The following is a 17,012-nucleotide window of genomic DNA, read 5'->3' as shown; positions in this document are numbered from 1 at the left end:
GGGGGGGGGGGGGGAATGGACAATTGCCCAGCTAACAATGGACGTGATCTTATAATAAGCCCCTGTGACACAGATGAGGAACTGATTAAATTAAGACCACATTTGCATTGGCCAGTGTAGACCTAAAAATTTATCATACTCATTTATTTATAATTAGTATACCCTAATTCATAATTCAATCAACCAAACCAACCAAATTCATTATGAACATGTTACCAGGCTCAACAAAAGAGGCAACATGTAACATAAGTTGCGTGTTGATTTGCATGCATTTCTTTACAAAAGCACATGTGAAGGTTAATTTATAACCCAAAATTTCACCGAGATCGCACACTCACGACACAGATCAATATCCAACTTTATTATGAAACAATCATTCACAGCACATTTCACCTCAACAAAGCACAGGCAAAAATTCACACTTTCCTTTGAGTGGGACGCAGACCTGTCATTATCTCAGGGAGGCAGCAATACAACCCAGAAGTCAAAACATTAGAGCTAAAAGAAAATACTTTGAGAAAAATTCCTTATAAATCAGCAACTTTCTGTGTGTTTTGAGGACACATGCACAGATGTGCAGATGTCAGCATTTTACTGTAGCCCAAACAAGAGGAAACCCCTGAGAAAAACAAAAATCTTCTCTGTGTAACCTGATTATTTCCAAAACAGTACCACAGATGGTTACATATGAGATTGCGCTTCAGTGTAAATTTTGTTTTGAATTTTGAGATGACTCCTGCAGTGTGCTGACAGTAATATTAAAACAGTGATTAATAAGTTCTTTAAACCAGATGATGCAGAAACAGTATATTACATTAGCATTCTCTTAGCATTATCAGTGGACATATTTTATGTTGTACAATTTTTTTTTTCAAATGAAATGATTTATTCTAGAAAATGTAAACAAACACGTGAACATGAATATATTGTCAGCGCACTCACAACTTCCTCTGAAGTTTGTGACTTAAAAAGAAATCAAACTCTTTGTATGTCTATTAGAGAAGACAGATCAAAGAAATAGGTTGCATAATCCAACAGTAAACCCAGTTATTGATGTTGAGGGCAAAACACTAGACCAGACGAAAAGTCAACAACTTGACCCAACAGCCATATCTGTCTTAGATGACATTTACAATAACTTAATAGTCAAACTGAATTTAGATTACATATGTAGGTTTACTGACTAAAACTTTACACTCACACTAGAATTTGATTAACTGTATATTTCTATGCTAGATTTACATACATATACCAAATATTCTGACCAGGCTTGGATCTTCTCAGTGCTGCGCAAACATCAGATCATTTTGTTCTCCGATTTGTATGTAGTGCAACTATCTACCTGAATATATCACATGTATGTGAGTTGTGATACCAGCCATAGCAAGATAAAGCTGGCGAAATAATAATTAGTTTAAGCACATTTCATTTTCTATGGTCCCTTTTTGTTGCAGCGAAACACTTCCATTCACACTGAAAGTTCACAGTAGCCACGGCAAACAAGACTGTCAAATAAACTGTCACAAAACTGTGTGAAGATCTCAGGTTGGAGATGGTTCAACATTTATATTATTATTACAAGGAAAAGTCGCCTTAACAAGAGAACAAATAAATGTTCTCGTTATTGGAAAGATAGAAAACAACCAGCGCAAATATGACCAGAAAATGTAACTACAGATATTGTGCTGTGAATCCAACCTTCATCTGTTTTAAAGACATGAATGAAACAATCTGATCGGTGCCACCAATATAGCCAGATACAGACATGGTGTCTGTACAGCTAGAAGAGAGTTTAACAGGGAAATGTGAGTTATGCCTATAATTCTTTTATCTATTTCAGGTACTGCTATCATAAACATCAAAATATTAAGATTGATTGGTAATCGTCTGGTATGATTAGAGTAAGGGTAGGGTCATTTTGGTCTAATGAAAGTGTCTCCTTCATCCACAACTGCTCCACCTGCTGGTTGTGCCCAGATGAAGATGAAGTGATACAACTTCTCAAAAAAGAATTAAAAAGACAATATGTATCAATCTGAAGAGGAGTGGTCAGTCCCGTCACCCCACTCACCCCCTCTGTTTCAAGCACTTTCCAAATGAGAAACAATTTTTACAACATGTTTCGAGTGCAGTGACACATGAGGAAGAGCTCCCTCTTTCCAGTCAGGTCTTTTGTGCCTTCTTTTCATCTGTACGAGTAGCTCTCATCATCATACTCCAGTTCAATCTCATCTTCATCCAATAGCCCGTACTTGAACTTCCGATACACCGTCCCATCTTGTCCCATGTACACAATATCTTCATCGTCGTCTTCTTCATCACCCTCACACTCAATGATCGGGTCACAGTACTCCCCAAATGAAGAGGTGGTGGGTTTTGAGGCATTGCTTCCATTGGTGTCCAGTTTCACATAGCCTCCAGTTTTGGTTTTGGGTGCTATGGAGAGTGATTTAGACCGAGCATGGGTGAAGAGGAAGACCCCTCCGCCCACAGAGAGGATAAGTAGAACACAGACAGTGACAAAGAGTCTGGCAGTGCTGCCTTGACCCTCTAAATCCACAGCGTCCCGAATCAAAAAGTTGACACCCATGATGCACTCCTCTGAGAAGAAAGGAAATGGAACAGACAATTAGGTTACATTTTGTGCACTTTTGTACAACATGATTTTGAATGAATTTATAGTCTGAAATGGCTTGAAAAACAGTGCAAATAGCTGCTTTAAAAGAAAAGAAATCTCCCCAGGGAAGCGTGGCCCTGGAGTGCTTTCCCAGTTTGGCTAAGTCCAGAATGTTTACGTCTGGATGAAAGAAAACTTGAAAAAGTACTTTTGATATGAACATTTTTAGAATCATTCTAAAATACAGTTTGGCACAAATATGAAACTCATGTGTAAACAGTGGGAAAGCTCTCAATTAGATGAATTATACAGGGCAACCATTACAAATGAAAGATGCCCTGAAAGCCTGTGACTGATGACTCACACAACCATAAACATCCAGGAACAAGCCTCAGTACAGTGATTTGTGTGTGTTTTTTCTGTAAGTCTGTGTTCCAAGTGTGGGTTCTTGTTTACCTCGTGAGGCCATGCAGTCACAGCACTCCCTGGGTATCGGTTTATCATCATGGCGTGTCTCATTTCCACAGCAGGACAAGCAGCGGCCATCATCTGACAGGATCTGGAGTGCAGGACACACTGTGCAGTTCCACATGCTGGGACCTCGGCAGTCCAGGCAGGACGGGTCACACGCTTTGCAGTCTGGCTCATCGGACACGGACTCAGAGCCCTGGAGCAACAGAAGAATTTGTTTCACTTTTCACTCATATTATCTCCAAAATACTGCTCCATGACTTACAGAGCAAACTTGCCAAAATACAGCTGTAGCTCAAATATATTATTCATCCTTTCATGAGGCAAATGTCAAAGGTTGAATATAAACAAAAACTGTTTAAGGGGAGTAAGACACGTTACCTTTGAAGCAGCATATAAGCCAACGAGACACTGGGAATTACAGATGCCACTCATGAACCTGTAGCCTTCATAACAGGACTGACAGGCCAGAGCGCCTTCATCTGCAAAGAGAAAGACAGAGATAATGAAATAACACACAATGGGAAATTGTGTCAAATGTGAAACTGGAGTTTCCAAAAGTAAAGCATATCAAAAGGCAAAGCAGAAGCATGCAATGGCTTCGAGGGAGGGGGTAACTATGATAAACAAGACATTGATTATAATAGTACTGTGAAACAAATGCTTATTTGAAATATTTTAATCTGGGGTGTCTTGGTTGCCTAGGGGTTTAAGAAACTGACCATGTAAGTATCTGTCAGCTCTCGACTGTACTCTCCAACAAAAAGGGAAAAATGCCTCCCAAAATACTTTGAATTTATATTTGTATACTCTTTACCCTTGGACTGTGTTCCCAAAAATGTATAACTACAATAGTAATCACTGAAATGGGCTTTAATTCTTGTTACAATTTAGGAAAAAACTAAAGAAGAAGCTCTGCTAGGGAATCTCATCTTATCTGGCATCAATATCCTGAGCTGCAATGTTCACATGTGACAAATTTGTCTGCAACTGCCACAAGCCATATTTCACATTTGCATACTATCATCAAAACCATCAAAGATAATTTAATTTTTGTGACTCATGAAATCCAATATAAACAATTTCAGTGTAGGAATTATGTCTTGAAAGTTCTTCTGATTTTTAAAACCCAAACATATCATATAAAAACACTGCCCAAATAAGCCATGGCTTCCTTTACCCCTGCAGGTCTTGCAGGTGGGGTGACACTTGTGACAAGTCTTAGACCGGCTGTCTGGGAAGTAGCTTGGAGGGCAGCTCTGGAGGCATTGTCCCCACTTCCTCAGATAGAAGTAGTCCTCCCGACAGTTCAGACAGTTTTTGTTACTACGACCCCAACACTTGTTACAAGATGGGTCACATCGATCACAAACCATGGTGGAGGTATTGCCAAAGTGACTGAAAAGGAGAGGGGATGTTTAGTTTGTTTTTTAATTAAAAAAGGAAAGGAGACTTTGTGTGTCTGTGTGTTCTTCCTACTTCTCTGAACAGAATTCGACACAGCTGCTTCCCTGCTTGAAGAATCCGGGTTTACAGGTGACACACTCCACACTGTGATGACCAACGCACGACTGACAGCTGAAGTGACAGCGCTCACACACTCGTTCGTCCTGGTCCTCGGCGTAGTATCCCACGGGACACTCCAGCACACATGTGGTGTCTGGTGGAAACAATACAAAGTTTTTAAAAGGAGAAGTTTCCTTTTGGTGGATAAGAAGTAAAAACATTTATTATGGAGTGATTTAAAAAATAATAATTCTGCTAACTCAGTAGGAAGTGTGGCTTGTTGCAGCTGAAGCATTGGTCTTTGCCAGGCCCAGAACACCCATGACAAGGTTCGTGACACTTTTGGCAATCCCCATTCTGGTCCATGTATGAGTGCAGAGGGCACTGACTGAACCACACACAGTGTCCGCTGGCATCTTTACGCCTGTTGGTATTGCAGGTGAGGCAGGATGACGGCTCATGGCCTGAGCAGGTCAGACATGTCTTGTCACAGTCTGGAAAAATGAAGACACAGTCAACTAATAAATACTGTAATGATGAAGTAAATTTTTTATTTTATTTTATTTTATTTTGCACCATCAAAACGAACTTCCACCTTCCCTACCTCTGCATTCATTGGTGGTCTTCTCATGGTAAGTGTTGTTGGGACACTGAGGCAGACACTCTCCATTGTAACGGACAGCTTTCGGGTTGCGACACTCAACGCAGTCATCAAGGCCCGGTCCGTCACACGACCTACAATCAGCATGGCAACGCACACACTCCTGTTGCTTCTCGCTAGCGAAGTAGCCAACGGGACAATCATCCACACACTTATCTTCATGGAGGAAGTAGTAAAGGTTACACACTGGGAGAGAGAGAAAGAAAGAAAGAGTATTTAAGATAAGAGCAGCAAAATAGTTTTGTTTAAAATGTATAATATTCCAAACTCCAGTTACTTTTATAACCAATGATGAGTCATTTAAAAGATGTTTGACTTGACGTAATTGCTTACTTAAGGCTTATAAACAATTCAGTGGTAACTGTTATAAAAATATATTATATATATATATATAATATTGAAAGTTGCCCATTATCGTTTCTGCTGCACCAAAAGCCAAAGTTTTCAATCACGTCTAGCTGTGGTTTCCAAAATGAAACCAAGGATGGATTTAAACACAAAAAATGTAACTCTTTGTAGTGTCAGCCCTCACTTCCTGTTTCTCATACTACTATACTAGTACTATACTCCATTCTTCACAAGATGCAATAAAAAGCTTGGTTGTATCTATCCTCAGTGATATATTGATATATTCAAAGTAAACTTGTACATTTAGAAAAACATTATTTATGTATTTTCCTCCTCTCCACATCTTCCATTTTTCTACTCTTCACTGCTCCGCCCAGCATACTTACTCTTACACAGACCATCTTGATTGCACTCTTTACAGTCAGCTGGACAGTGATGGCATTCTGTTTCTGTGGCGTAATAGCCCTCTAGACAGTTTGACCTGCAGGAGTGGTCCAGCAGCAAGTACTGCCTCTCACAGCTCAGACAGTAAGAGGAATTTCCCTGGCAGGATGCACACTCTGGGGCACACAGCTGGCATACACCACTTTGAGGAAACCCTCTGGGAAAGAGGCAGTGGAGAGAATGAGGTATCACTGATGTATTGTGATGTTCATGATAATAAATGAGAAATACAGGACAAGCACCTCTGACACTCCACCACACACACTCCATTCTGCAGGTAAAGCCCACTGCAACAGCGCTGGCACTGCTCGGCGCCTTGGCACATGGCACACCCTTTTGAGCAGTCTTCACACCGGTTGGACGCCTTGTTGGCAAATGTACCAGATGGACAACGAGACATGCAGGTCTGTTGAGCAGTCAAAAAACGATCTGAAGACAGAAAGACAAATCACACCATTGATACAAGAATGAGAATAAAGGACACAAAGGCTGTCAATGGTCAAATACTTTTTTAATTAAAAAGATTGATAACAAGTTTGCCTAAAACATGTAAGACAAGCCTACTAAACAGTTCGTAGTTTTAGAGGCTCTGTGTTATGTGGTATACAGACAGCAAACCTTTACCTGAGTAGCAGCTGCTGCAGTTCTCCTTCCCTGACGCTGAGCAAGTCTTACAGGACAAGTGGCATTGCTCGCATTCGCCTTTACCTGGTAAAGAGCAAACCAGAACAAAACATGTAGACACGAATGACATGGAACCGAGAAAATGAGGACGACTCATAAAATGTCATACTAACTGAAAGGATGCGAGAAGGGATGAAAAATAAATGTGTTATTTAGTACCTAATGATAGGCAGGAACATATATTGCCCTGCAACATGCTTCAATAGCAGTAGCTGACAGCAGTACTTCCAGTTTCATTTGGATTTGATGGTTATGTGAGGAAAGTTGTGTCACACTCACATTTTACAAGCACAAGCAGACATGCTTCAGTTGATTAAATTGCCTAGTTTTCCTGAAGCATAGGACATGAAATGAATTCACATCCACCCTACACAAAAGTTTAGAGGAGGGCAACATTTAGTATTCAGGTAAAAAGGTAAAATTAACATTTGCCGTACTGTTTCTGAATTGTTTCTCTGGGCAGAGAGCAAGCTGTCTGGCCTCTAAACACTCCCCATCCTTCAGTGTGAATTCCTCCTCGCAGGAGTCGCAGTCATCAAATTGTGGCCCTCCGCAGGTACGACAGGCGGGGTGACAAGGTTCACAGCCCTGGCTCTCCTTATCCACAAAGAAACCTTCTCTACAGTGATCCACACATTCTCCATCTGGACACACAAATACATAGTTTTACTTCTTCTGCATTCCTTCAAACACATTATTGTAATGAAAGAAATCATCTCCGAAACTTAGAGGTCATAGAGGTCAACAGATGGGGTATTTTACTGTGATTTACAGTATACAGTTCTTTAAAACATTTTTAAAAATAGCATCTGGAATGGCCACTAAATTACAGTTTTTATATCACCATCAGATTCAGAATTTCCCAGAAATGTATGTAAGTGGAATGGTTAAAGATTCTGAAAACAGCAAAGTGATTATTTCTAGTGTCCGCTTCACCCTGTCTTATTCTGGTCCCAGGAGTTCAGATAATAAACACACTTAACATTTATAAAAAATTATAAATGGTTCAAATGTTACCAAAGACGTAAAATCCCACTTCACACCAATAGCACTGGGACTGGTCACAGTTTACACACTGTTTGTCTTCGCACGGAGCACACACCATGGTGTCGTCCCTACTGTACGTCCGATCTGGACAGGAATGATGGCAGTCTGTGCCTAACCTGACAGACAGACAGAAAGATGGAAGTATTAATATGAGAAGGTATGAATATGAGTGTACAACTTCTAGATAAAACTCTCAAGCGAAGAGACTTACTGGTAGTAACCATCTTCACATTTGAGGCAAATCGTTTCCTGCGCATGATCTCCTGAATCCTCTAGAAGAGCAGAAATTAAAACAAAAATTTAACAACAGATCAGGCATATTGTGAATTCTGGACTCGGTGAAATGGCTCTGTTTTAGTTTCATCAAAAGGTGAAATTCCTACTGGATTAGTGGACTAGTATTAGTTGAACTTTTGTTCAATCCATATTTAAATATGATATAGGCCTAGTTTTACCCTTTTTGTTCTGACATGTGTAGAGGTGAAGCAGCAGTCCTTGTTTTACTGCTGTCATCACCAGATTTCAGGCATTTTTCTCTAGCTCTCCTTACTAAGAAGGGTTAAAAAATACATATAAAGATAATATTACTACGGTGGGAACTGTAAGTGGTTGGCTGTTAATGTGATTAAAATGTGGAAATATGGAAATCTTATATCCCATCTCATCTACCATGCATGCAAAGGCAGCATTGTGATTTTTCTTAACCCAGTTTCCCTTAACACCAGCAGGAGGCACTCTGACAACACACAACAAATGTGTTCAGTCCACTGTAGAACTGAATGGCACGGTCAGATCAATTACCAGCTCAGTGTGATCAATATAGAGCTAGCAAACAAATCTAACCCACAAGCCTTCCAACAAACGTTAAAGTCAAACAGTCTACAGGCATTTCAGTTCACATCTATAATGTCTGTTTCTCTCATCTTCGGGGAAAGTCAAAAGTCAGATGCTGCTGCTCTGTTGTATTCTGCAGTGGGTGTCATTTGTGTGTTTCTGTTCAACTTGAAAAACACTAGGTGTTATTATGCTGAACGACACAAAAACAAGCATAATGTCAGTTACAGGTTGTGTAAAATACTCAGATATTTGCTATTGATGTGGGGATTTGCTTGTTTGTTTGTTACCGGAGACTGGGAAACATATGCAGGAGTAATTCATATACATATACCAAATAAGAAAGTTAATTTTCCTTCCAAACAGATCAATTCCTGCTGTTAATGAAGACCAACTTGTATCCACGCTGTCATCCCTTTGACCAACAATGTCAAAATATGGATAATAAGGACAGAGTGAGCAAGAAGGGGGGTAAGAAGAAGAGAAAGAAAGGATCAGACAGGAAGCAGAAACAGTGAGGGTAAAGGGGAGTTAGAAGTGGGGAGAGAAAGAGATGGAAATAACTACTAAAAAAGCACCTTCTGCAGACTTTCCCTTGGGACATTCATCCTCTCCAGAAAAGCCTCCATCGACCCCCACACCCCATTCCTCTCTTAGTTTCCTTCCAGCACCCACAACTTAACACTGCACTGGTTTGCACTTCAATGCAGTCGACAAGCCACTACCTGTGAAAGCAATTACTCATACAGAGTGGGACTGGGAGAAAGGAAAGGTGGGAGGGACAGAGAAGCCGGAAATCATGCCTTCAGGCTGTGTCTGTGTCTTCTGAAGAGAGAAAATAGCGCCCGCATAAATATTAACTGTGCAAGCTAAGGGATGAGGGATTTCAACAGAATTGAAACTGGCATACACATCCTGGAGTATGCACTTGTGGAATGTGTAAGCACGCATGCACACATTTACAGTCTACAAGCTACATATCACTTACACATGACATACATGGAGATGTGCAGGATCAAACACTGAAGTGATTTGCACTCAGTCTCAGTAAAAAGTGGGGATGGATGAACTCAGTTTTATTATCACCTCAGATCGTCACTTCAGTGGAAAAAACTGACTTTATCGAGACACGTTTGAGAAGTGGATTGCTGATAGAGAAAAAGAGAATAGATGTGTGAATATGATGAAGCAAACCATTCATGAGAAAGACAGCTTTTTTTCCAAGCTCAGGAATGAGCTGCACAGCATTGAATCAGCTGAACACTGGAGGTGAGACAACAGCATGCCAACAGTGGTGGAAGGGTGCATTGCCAGTGTAAATCATCTAGTTTTGAACAATGAAGGTTTAGCAATCCTTAACAATGAAACGAAAAAACCTCTTGAGATGTTGTAAGCAAAGGAATGAAAGAAATAGGAGCACAGAGGCCCAGGGAGGAGGACTGGAGATGTTTCAGAGAAGAACTTTGATCACACAGACACAGGTTAGAGATGTGTCAGCAGGGGTGCCCCGTAACAGAGGAAGACATGAAGCCATGGGCCAAGGATGGCAGAGATAATGAAGGTTTTTATCCCTGGAAAAAGATATCTTCTGGTGGACCCAGGGCAGCTCCAGCAAGGATTCAGCCTTAATTAATGGGGCGCCAGCTCTACAAGGTGACCTACATACCTATATAGTTTGTACATACAGCCCTAATTCTATTTTTTCTTGATATCTTGTATTTTTTCTATTTTATTTTGTTATTTAATGTGTATTTCTTCTTGTCTTATCTGTTGTGTTAGGTAATGATAACATTTTGGGGTGAACTTTTATTTATTTTTATTTTTTTATGTATTTTTTTTGGCCTTTTATTGCCTTTATTGATAGGGACAGCTGAAGATAGACAGGAAAGGGGGGTAGACAGAGAGGGGATGGCACACAGCAAAGGACCGCAGGTCGGATTCGAACCCTGGGCCGCTGCAGCAACTCACCAGCTCTACCAGGTGAACTAACCGGGCGCCCTAAACTTTTATTTTTAATACACAATACTGCATGTCTTATTCCTAACCTGTTAATTATCCTAATTTTGTATAATATGAGAACTACACCCAGATCCTAACCTCATAAAAATTGGGGAGTATCCAAAACTGCCTGTCTTCACATTTCTGTAAATGTCTAAAACTGTCAGTCATAAGCACAGAAATACGTAGTGTAAGCATGCACACACAGATATTACATGCCAGGCTCAGACACTACACGTTCTGTTTCATCTACACTTTAGCCTGTAGCATCGCGTCACAGGGCCAATCATCTCAAATCTCTAATCTGCTGACTGACTTGTTTAGCTTGCAGAATTGTGATTACTAAGAGCGGGTGGGTGGCAGGGAGGCTGTGGTGGGGGTGAGAGTGAGGAAAGATATTCCAGCCAGAATGCATAATGACATAATAACAGCCCGTCTCCACCTCAGACTGGTTCAGCACAATAACAACTTTCTATGGTATGCCGGTAACCATCTCTGGGTGAAGGAAGCGCTCTTGTCTTTATGTGGCTTGTACTGACAGGGTGAGGTGTAAGAGCACATTGGATGAGATTTAGGGAGGACTCATCCTGTATGGTTTTCACAGCATTGAGAAAAGAACCAACAAATATTATTCAAAACACTGTTCAGAAAAAGCAAGGTTTAGTTTTGCTGTATAAAAAGCTAATGTTGATTTTTTATATTTACTAACAGTATGCCGGGAAATATCAGTGGAAGGACAAATAGTTACTGGCAGCATTTACCCAAGAGTGGGAAATGTTTGTTTTTTTAACCCTTTGTGGGATAGATAATGTCTGCTTCTGACATAAATTAGATTACAGGTAGTTTTCCTTGTGGAAAAAGTGCAACTGCGAAAAGTGAAAAATATCAGATTTTCTGCACCTTTATGAGTCCAGATGTATCATCTTCTAATGGCCTGATCATTAAGGAAATCTGCAGTTAAGTTCTAAGAGAGTATATTTGTCCAAATGACTTCCCTAATGAATGAGGCCTATTAGAATAGACAAAATGTTCATTACTTACTGAACACCGTATATTTTTTATAACTAAGCTCAGTTGTCTGGGCTCATATAAGTTAATTCATGAGGATGTATCTGCAATAATAGAGAACCTACAGCAAAAGAGTGAGGTGCAACAGAGATCAGTGGCAGCATCATTAGTAGTATCATTAGCACCTCAACTCACAACGACACTGTCAAAACACATTTAGTACAGTAAATCTTCCTTCATTAGGTGTTTGGGTTACACGCTTTCCCAACATCTCACTGTATCTCACTCCTGAAGAATGAAATGATATAAGTCTTCAACTGCTAAAACAGTAAATGTGTTTTTTCATCTACAGTCACTTTGTCTGCAATATATGTGTGCCATATATACGACTACAGTATATAGCTCCTGCTGAGCTAAAGTGCACTTGGTTTTATCTCTACAATTTGATCGATGAAGAAGGTGAAAGAGATAGGAGGAGAGAAAGTGATGAGTGAGAATAAAATGTGGTCTGCTTACTGCGTTTACACTGCTTGCAGCCCTCGTCACAGTGGAGACAGTCCTTGTTCTCTGCATCGGCAACCTCACCTGGTGAAAAAAGCAGATAAAAATGTGGATTAAAAATGCAGAACACATAAGAAAATGGTGATGAAATGACTAAAGATTAGATTAAAAGAAGAAAACTTTAAATGTCCATTTTGTGAATAGTATTAGAGCTAGTGTTTAGTTTGTCCATTCTGAACTACTGTAGAAACATGGCGGGCTCCATGGAAGACGACCCGCGGCGTTTGTAGATATAAAAGGCTCGTTCTAAGGTAACAAAACCATAATAATTCTTAATTTCTCAATCAATACAGTAAGAACGTGCTGCTTTCATAGTGTGAAGAGAGGAGAATAGAAGAGAAAAACTACCAAATAAATAGTCAAACAAGCACAACTGAATCGTCCACACAAGTTAAAGTTTTGCCTACTCCACAGTTCAAACTGTCTGCGGGACCTGTTAAGACCTGCCCTTCTCATATGATAAGAATTTTGTTTCATCCTCCCTCTCAAACAGTGTATATCCTCACGTACAAACTCTCAACATTGCTCTTCTCCCTCTCAGTTTTAAGTGCGTACCTCGACCTCTGCTCCTTATCTCAAAAAAACATCTCACTCAAAACATTTCAGCTCTTTCTCAACCCTCCTTCGGCTGGCACTGACATTTGATCTCATAGAATGAGATAAAGCTCAATGTGTTCATCTTTCATAATCTCTCTGAAGATTAAAATAAACTTGACAAATGTTCTTTAGTTGAAGAGATTAAGAGCAGAAAGTAAATGCAAGAACACGTTGGTATCAGGCAGGCCTGGATACAGTAGATGATAAGTCATTGGCTTTGTTTGACTGGTCAGGCATTTATATTTGTTTCTTTATCTAAATAGTTTTTCTGTTTTATAGAAGCAAGGGACGTGTACCATTTAAAAATTCAGTGTTTTTGTACTTCTGTTATTGTGTTTATGCTTTATTAAATTGAGTTTTGTGGCCATAGGTTTTTCTTTTTCTGACAATATGCAGATTCCTTCATTGACATCTGACATTCCTTCCAAAGCAACATAGAAAATTACCAGAATATTTTTTTGTTATCTTCAGAAGCTTAAAATTCCTCTTCTTTTCCTCCATTTTTCACACCTGACACTGAAATCCAAATACTTTTAGTACCACAGTGTACTAGTTCTAAGAATAGTTTCCTATTCGTTGGTCAATCCATAAATATTTCTATTAAATTGTGGCTTGGAGCCCTTGTGTTGGAATATTTTCTTTTGGCATGTTTTGAATTTGAATTTGAATACTTTAAAATTAGGCCACTGTGCTACATTAGTGTTCCCTGAGGTGATGTTTGCCTAATTCGGCCCAATTCTGTGAAAACAGTGGCTGGCAACTGTTATAAAAATCCCTCCCAAACTCTTCATTTATTCAACAATAGTGAGGTGTAGATGACATATTTTTTTATTCATGCTTAGTTTTCATTATACAACATTACTGAAAGTGTTCATCTCTGTAGAAGTCACCCACCTATTCAGCATTTCTTCAGTGATGTCAGTAAATTAACATCTAACAAATCTCTACTAGCATCTCTCACCTGCACTGCACTCCAACGGGACACACCGACCATTTCTGAGCCTGTGGCCTGAACTGCAGTGGAGGCAATGATCTGCTGCTGTACAGATGATGCAGTCTGCAGGACAGGATTCACACCGTTTCCTTGCAGAGTGGAAATACCCCTCTGGACAGACATCCCGACACTGACCCTGGAAGAAGTACCTGGCCACCCCAAACCTGTCTAGATGGACAAAGAAAACAGAAGGAAATCTGTATGGGAAATGCTGTGAGAGATAAGAACTCTGACAAGTGAAGAACAAAGAGTGCTGATGCACAAAACAGGTATGCAGACAGACAGGGAGTCATACACATGTAAGCAGAAACAGAAAGTCAAAACACAGATTGCTTTATGTGTGTGAGTGTAATTTCATGGCCGGGCTTGTGTGTGCATGTGTTATTTAAAATGGACACTTTCATATTTTTGATTATCCATCTCTTTTCTTCCCTGTTACACTCCCTTCTTTCATTTTTTACCCTTTAGAGACAGCAGGTGTGTGAAACTCCACATTACCGTCACAGGTCAGTATCAGATATTGTCTGCTCAGTACAAGTATGCCTGGGTGTGTGTGTCTGTGTGACTGGCCAAGATAGGAGAGGTTGACAGATGGAGGGTCTCTTCATGTTATTATTGTTATGTCTCATTGAGTCTCAGACAGACCTGCAATTAAATGGAACCACATTTGCAAACACAGTCTGACAAACTTGCCGGCTAATTGAGAGTGTGTGTGTGTGCGCACATGTGAAGTGATAGAGAGAGAGTGTGTGTGTGTGTGTGAAGGGGAAATCTGGTGTTAATCTTCTCCTTGGCTGTCTGGTTTCTTAAAGTGTGTGTGTGTGTAGGTGGGTGTGTGCGTAACAGAATCTCCCCAGTGTAAATACATTCGTTCTGACAGCCATAATACTGTCTGTGACACTGTGATAAACACAGTTATTACTACCACCCTCAAGTTGATATTTCTTCAGCTGTGAGGCTCTAATGACGTCGGGTTTTATCATAACGATTGTTTTCACACTGATGAAGAAGGATTGGCTGCACGGGCTCCTAGTATCGTAAAACTTACCAGAAAGCAGAAGGTAAGATTCTCAAAAGAGAAAAAAAGTCATCAAATCCAGACACAGCTTGTCCTTTAACTGAGTTAAATCCTGAGAGATGAGTGACCTCTGCATGAGGATACAACGAACAAATGACTGATTCCCCCTTTTAACACATCTATCAGCAGGCCTTGGCTGAATTACTGCTTTAATTAGATTCATTTACTTTTAGAGGATTGATTGGTGGAGTCTGGCACAAATGAGCCTTGGCTTGATCCATATGATGTTATGAAAAAGCACGATTTCACTTACATTCCAGTCACGGCGAGATGGATGGGTTTTTAAGTGAACACCAGTGCTCCTCTGCAAAAAACTACCTGTGTCACTTCAAATGCTAAGAGCGGACAGGTTTTATATGGTGGGAATTGTTCAAATATATTAGATTGTATTAATAGTTCAATCTGCAATAACTGCAGCTTTATCCTGTCAGGTAAAGTAATGCCATTTTCATTGACACTATGAGAAATACAAAGCTGTTTTTTGGGGGGTTGAAAGTGCTTTACATAATCAAAAAAATTAAAAAGAAATCACCATCAGAGCGGTTTAAAATCTTAATCTAGGTTAGTGTACCTCTGTCACAGCTAGTGCAGTGTTCAGGTCCCTCGTCAGTACACTCCTGGCAGGTGTGGTGACAGAGATGGCACTGCTTCTCCATGGCATAACGTCCCTTCTGACAGCGAATGTCGCAGCGTCCATCATCAAAGAACCTGCAGGTGGGCATGTGGTTCATAATGAATATGCAAAATTGAGAAATTTACAGTGCAGTGCTTTGTTTCTCCTTTAGAATAAGCATTATTGAAACTTATTTTAGGGGGAAAGCTATTCAAACAGTGATACAAGTTCTTGTAATAAGTAACTTTATACATTTGTATTTAAGGTTGTTTAAAACGTCTACATCTAACATCACTACTACTGGTGAGTGTCTGTAGTGTTTCTATATGATACAGTGTATACAAAACAAATGTCAGTTCTTAGTTCTTCGTGTATGTTGGTTGGTTGTATTGAAATAAAGCAAGTGACCTCGTCAGCAGTATTACTTTGCATCTTTTGAACATAAATGTCTGTAAGTCAGTGGTTCTCACCGTGTTGGAGGGCAGCTGGTGCAGTCCTCTCTTTCTGGACCACTGCACTGAAAGCAGGTAGCATCACAAAGGTGGCACTTTTCATGTCGACTCAAGTACTCCCCTGCAGACGGAGAGCAACAGTGAATGGCAAGATCTCACACCTGCTGCCTGACAAATTCTGCCTCTAAAACCATTTTTCCTGGAAAAACCTCTTCAGCTAGTTTTTCTAACTAATTACGTACTTTTGTTGCTGCATGCTTTGTTTTTATTTGTTTACCAGCCTTGTTTGCTCACTACTTCTTTTTCCTTCACTGAGTGACTTGAGTTGATGCTGTGATGCGTCCTAGTTGCACCAATTATAACCGACAGTCAGTTGTTATTGTTTTCATTTCATTGAAGGTCCCGCTCATTATCCTCTGGCTTCTGACACCTCCTGCACAATAAAAGTTATATCACTTTTTGTTGTCTTCTTCTCTTTGACTTGTTTTTGTATTGTGCAGAAGCATCTTTGAAAATGTCAGTCTCAGATGTACTTTCTAATTGCTGAGTGCTTTGACGGTAGAAATACGATTTGGATCTGAGATATTTATTTGGCCCCTTGCGAGCTTGAAGACAAGGTGAAGATTCCTAAAACAACTTGAGACTTTTTAAACAAACACACAAGCATTAAATTACACTGCATTCTGTTGTTTAGACTAGATAGCTAAGAAAAGCCATACACACCTCTATAGGTGAACTTCTTGTCTAGGGCATCTAGACTGTTGAAAGGATTGCTTGGCAAGAAAACTCCATGTCACCACTGTTGTGTGGGATCTGGTCTGGTACCAGTTAATGTAAATAAATACATTCATTTTAAGACTAATGACAGGGTTTTTTTAATCACCAAAGGCTGACCTGAAAGTGCAATTTTATTCATCATGTCCACAACAAAAAATAGTTTTCCATGTTTGTGAAGATTCCTGCCACACACATACAAAGATATGCAGTTTAGGTGAACTGTATACTAAGAAACAATTGAATGTATGTGTCTTGTGTACTCAACTAGGGCCTTTGCAGACCTTGAACAAGACAAGCTGAGAAGATGACTGAAAAATACTTT

The 17,012-nt window shown here is 39.9% G+C and overlaps 2 protein-coding genes across 2 annotated transcripts; both read right to left on the bottom strand.

Moving 5' to 3' along the window:
- Nucleotides 1-354: 354 nt before the first annotated feature.
- LOC118325512 (proprotein convertase subtilisin/kexin type 5-like) lies at nt 355-4,092 on the bottom strand. Its single transcript, XM_035658219.1, has 4 exons — nt 4,086-4,092; nt 3,470-3,570; nt 3,074-3,284; nt 355-2,601 (listed from the first exon to the last, which is right to left on the bottom strand). The coding sequence occupies exons 1-4, from the start codon at nt 4,090-4,092 to the stop codon at nt 2,186-2,188; spliced, it is 735 nt and encodes a 244-aa protein (XP_035514112.1). The 3' UTR covers nt 355-2,185.
- An 8-nt stretch (nt 4,093-4,100) lies between these two features.
- Nucleotides 4,101-16,829, bottom strand: LOC118325510 (proprotein convertase subtilisin/kexin type 5-like). Its single transcript, XM_035658218.1, has 15 exons — nt 16,808-16,829; nt 15,932-16,034; nt 15,420-15,556; nt 13,738-13,938; nt 12,135-12,203; nt 7,990-8,050; nt 7,749-7,894; nt 7,169-7,375; nt 6,672-6,755; nt 6,290-6,476; nt 5,990-6,204; nt 5,199-5,441; nt 4,855-5,088; nt 4,568-4,748; nt 4,101-4,486 (listed from the first exon to the last, which is right to left on the bottom strand). The coding sequence occupies exons 1-15, from the start codon at nt 16,827-16,829 to the stop codon at nt 4,135-4,137; spliced, it is 2,442 nt and encodes an 813-aa protein (XP_035514111.1). The 3' UTR covers nt 4,101-4,134.
- Nucleotides 16,830-17,012: the final 183 nt, after the last annotated feature.

Source organism: Morone saxatilis, unplaced genomic scaffold (genome assembly GCF_004916995.1).
Source record: "Morone saxatilis isolate NCDOM2014 unplaced genomic scaffold, NCSU_SB_2.0 Contig16, whole genome shotgun sequence".
Classification (NCBI taxonomy): domain Eukaryota; kingdom Metazoa; phylum Chordata; class Actinopteri; family Moronidae; genus Morone; species Morone saxatilis.
Note: the sequence above shows the minus strand (reverse complement) of the source record. Positions and strands in the feature narration are given on the sequence as shown.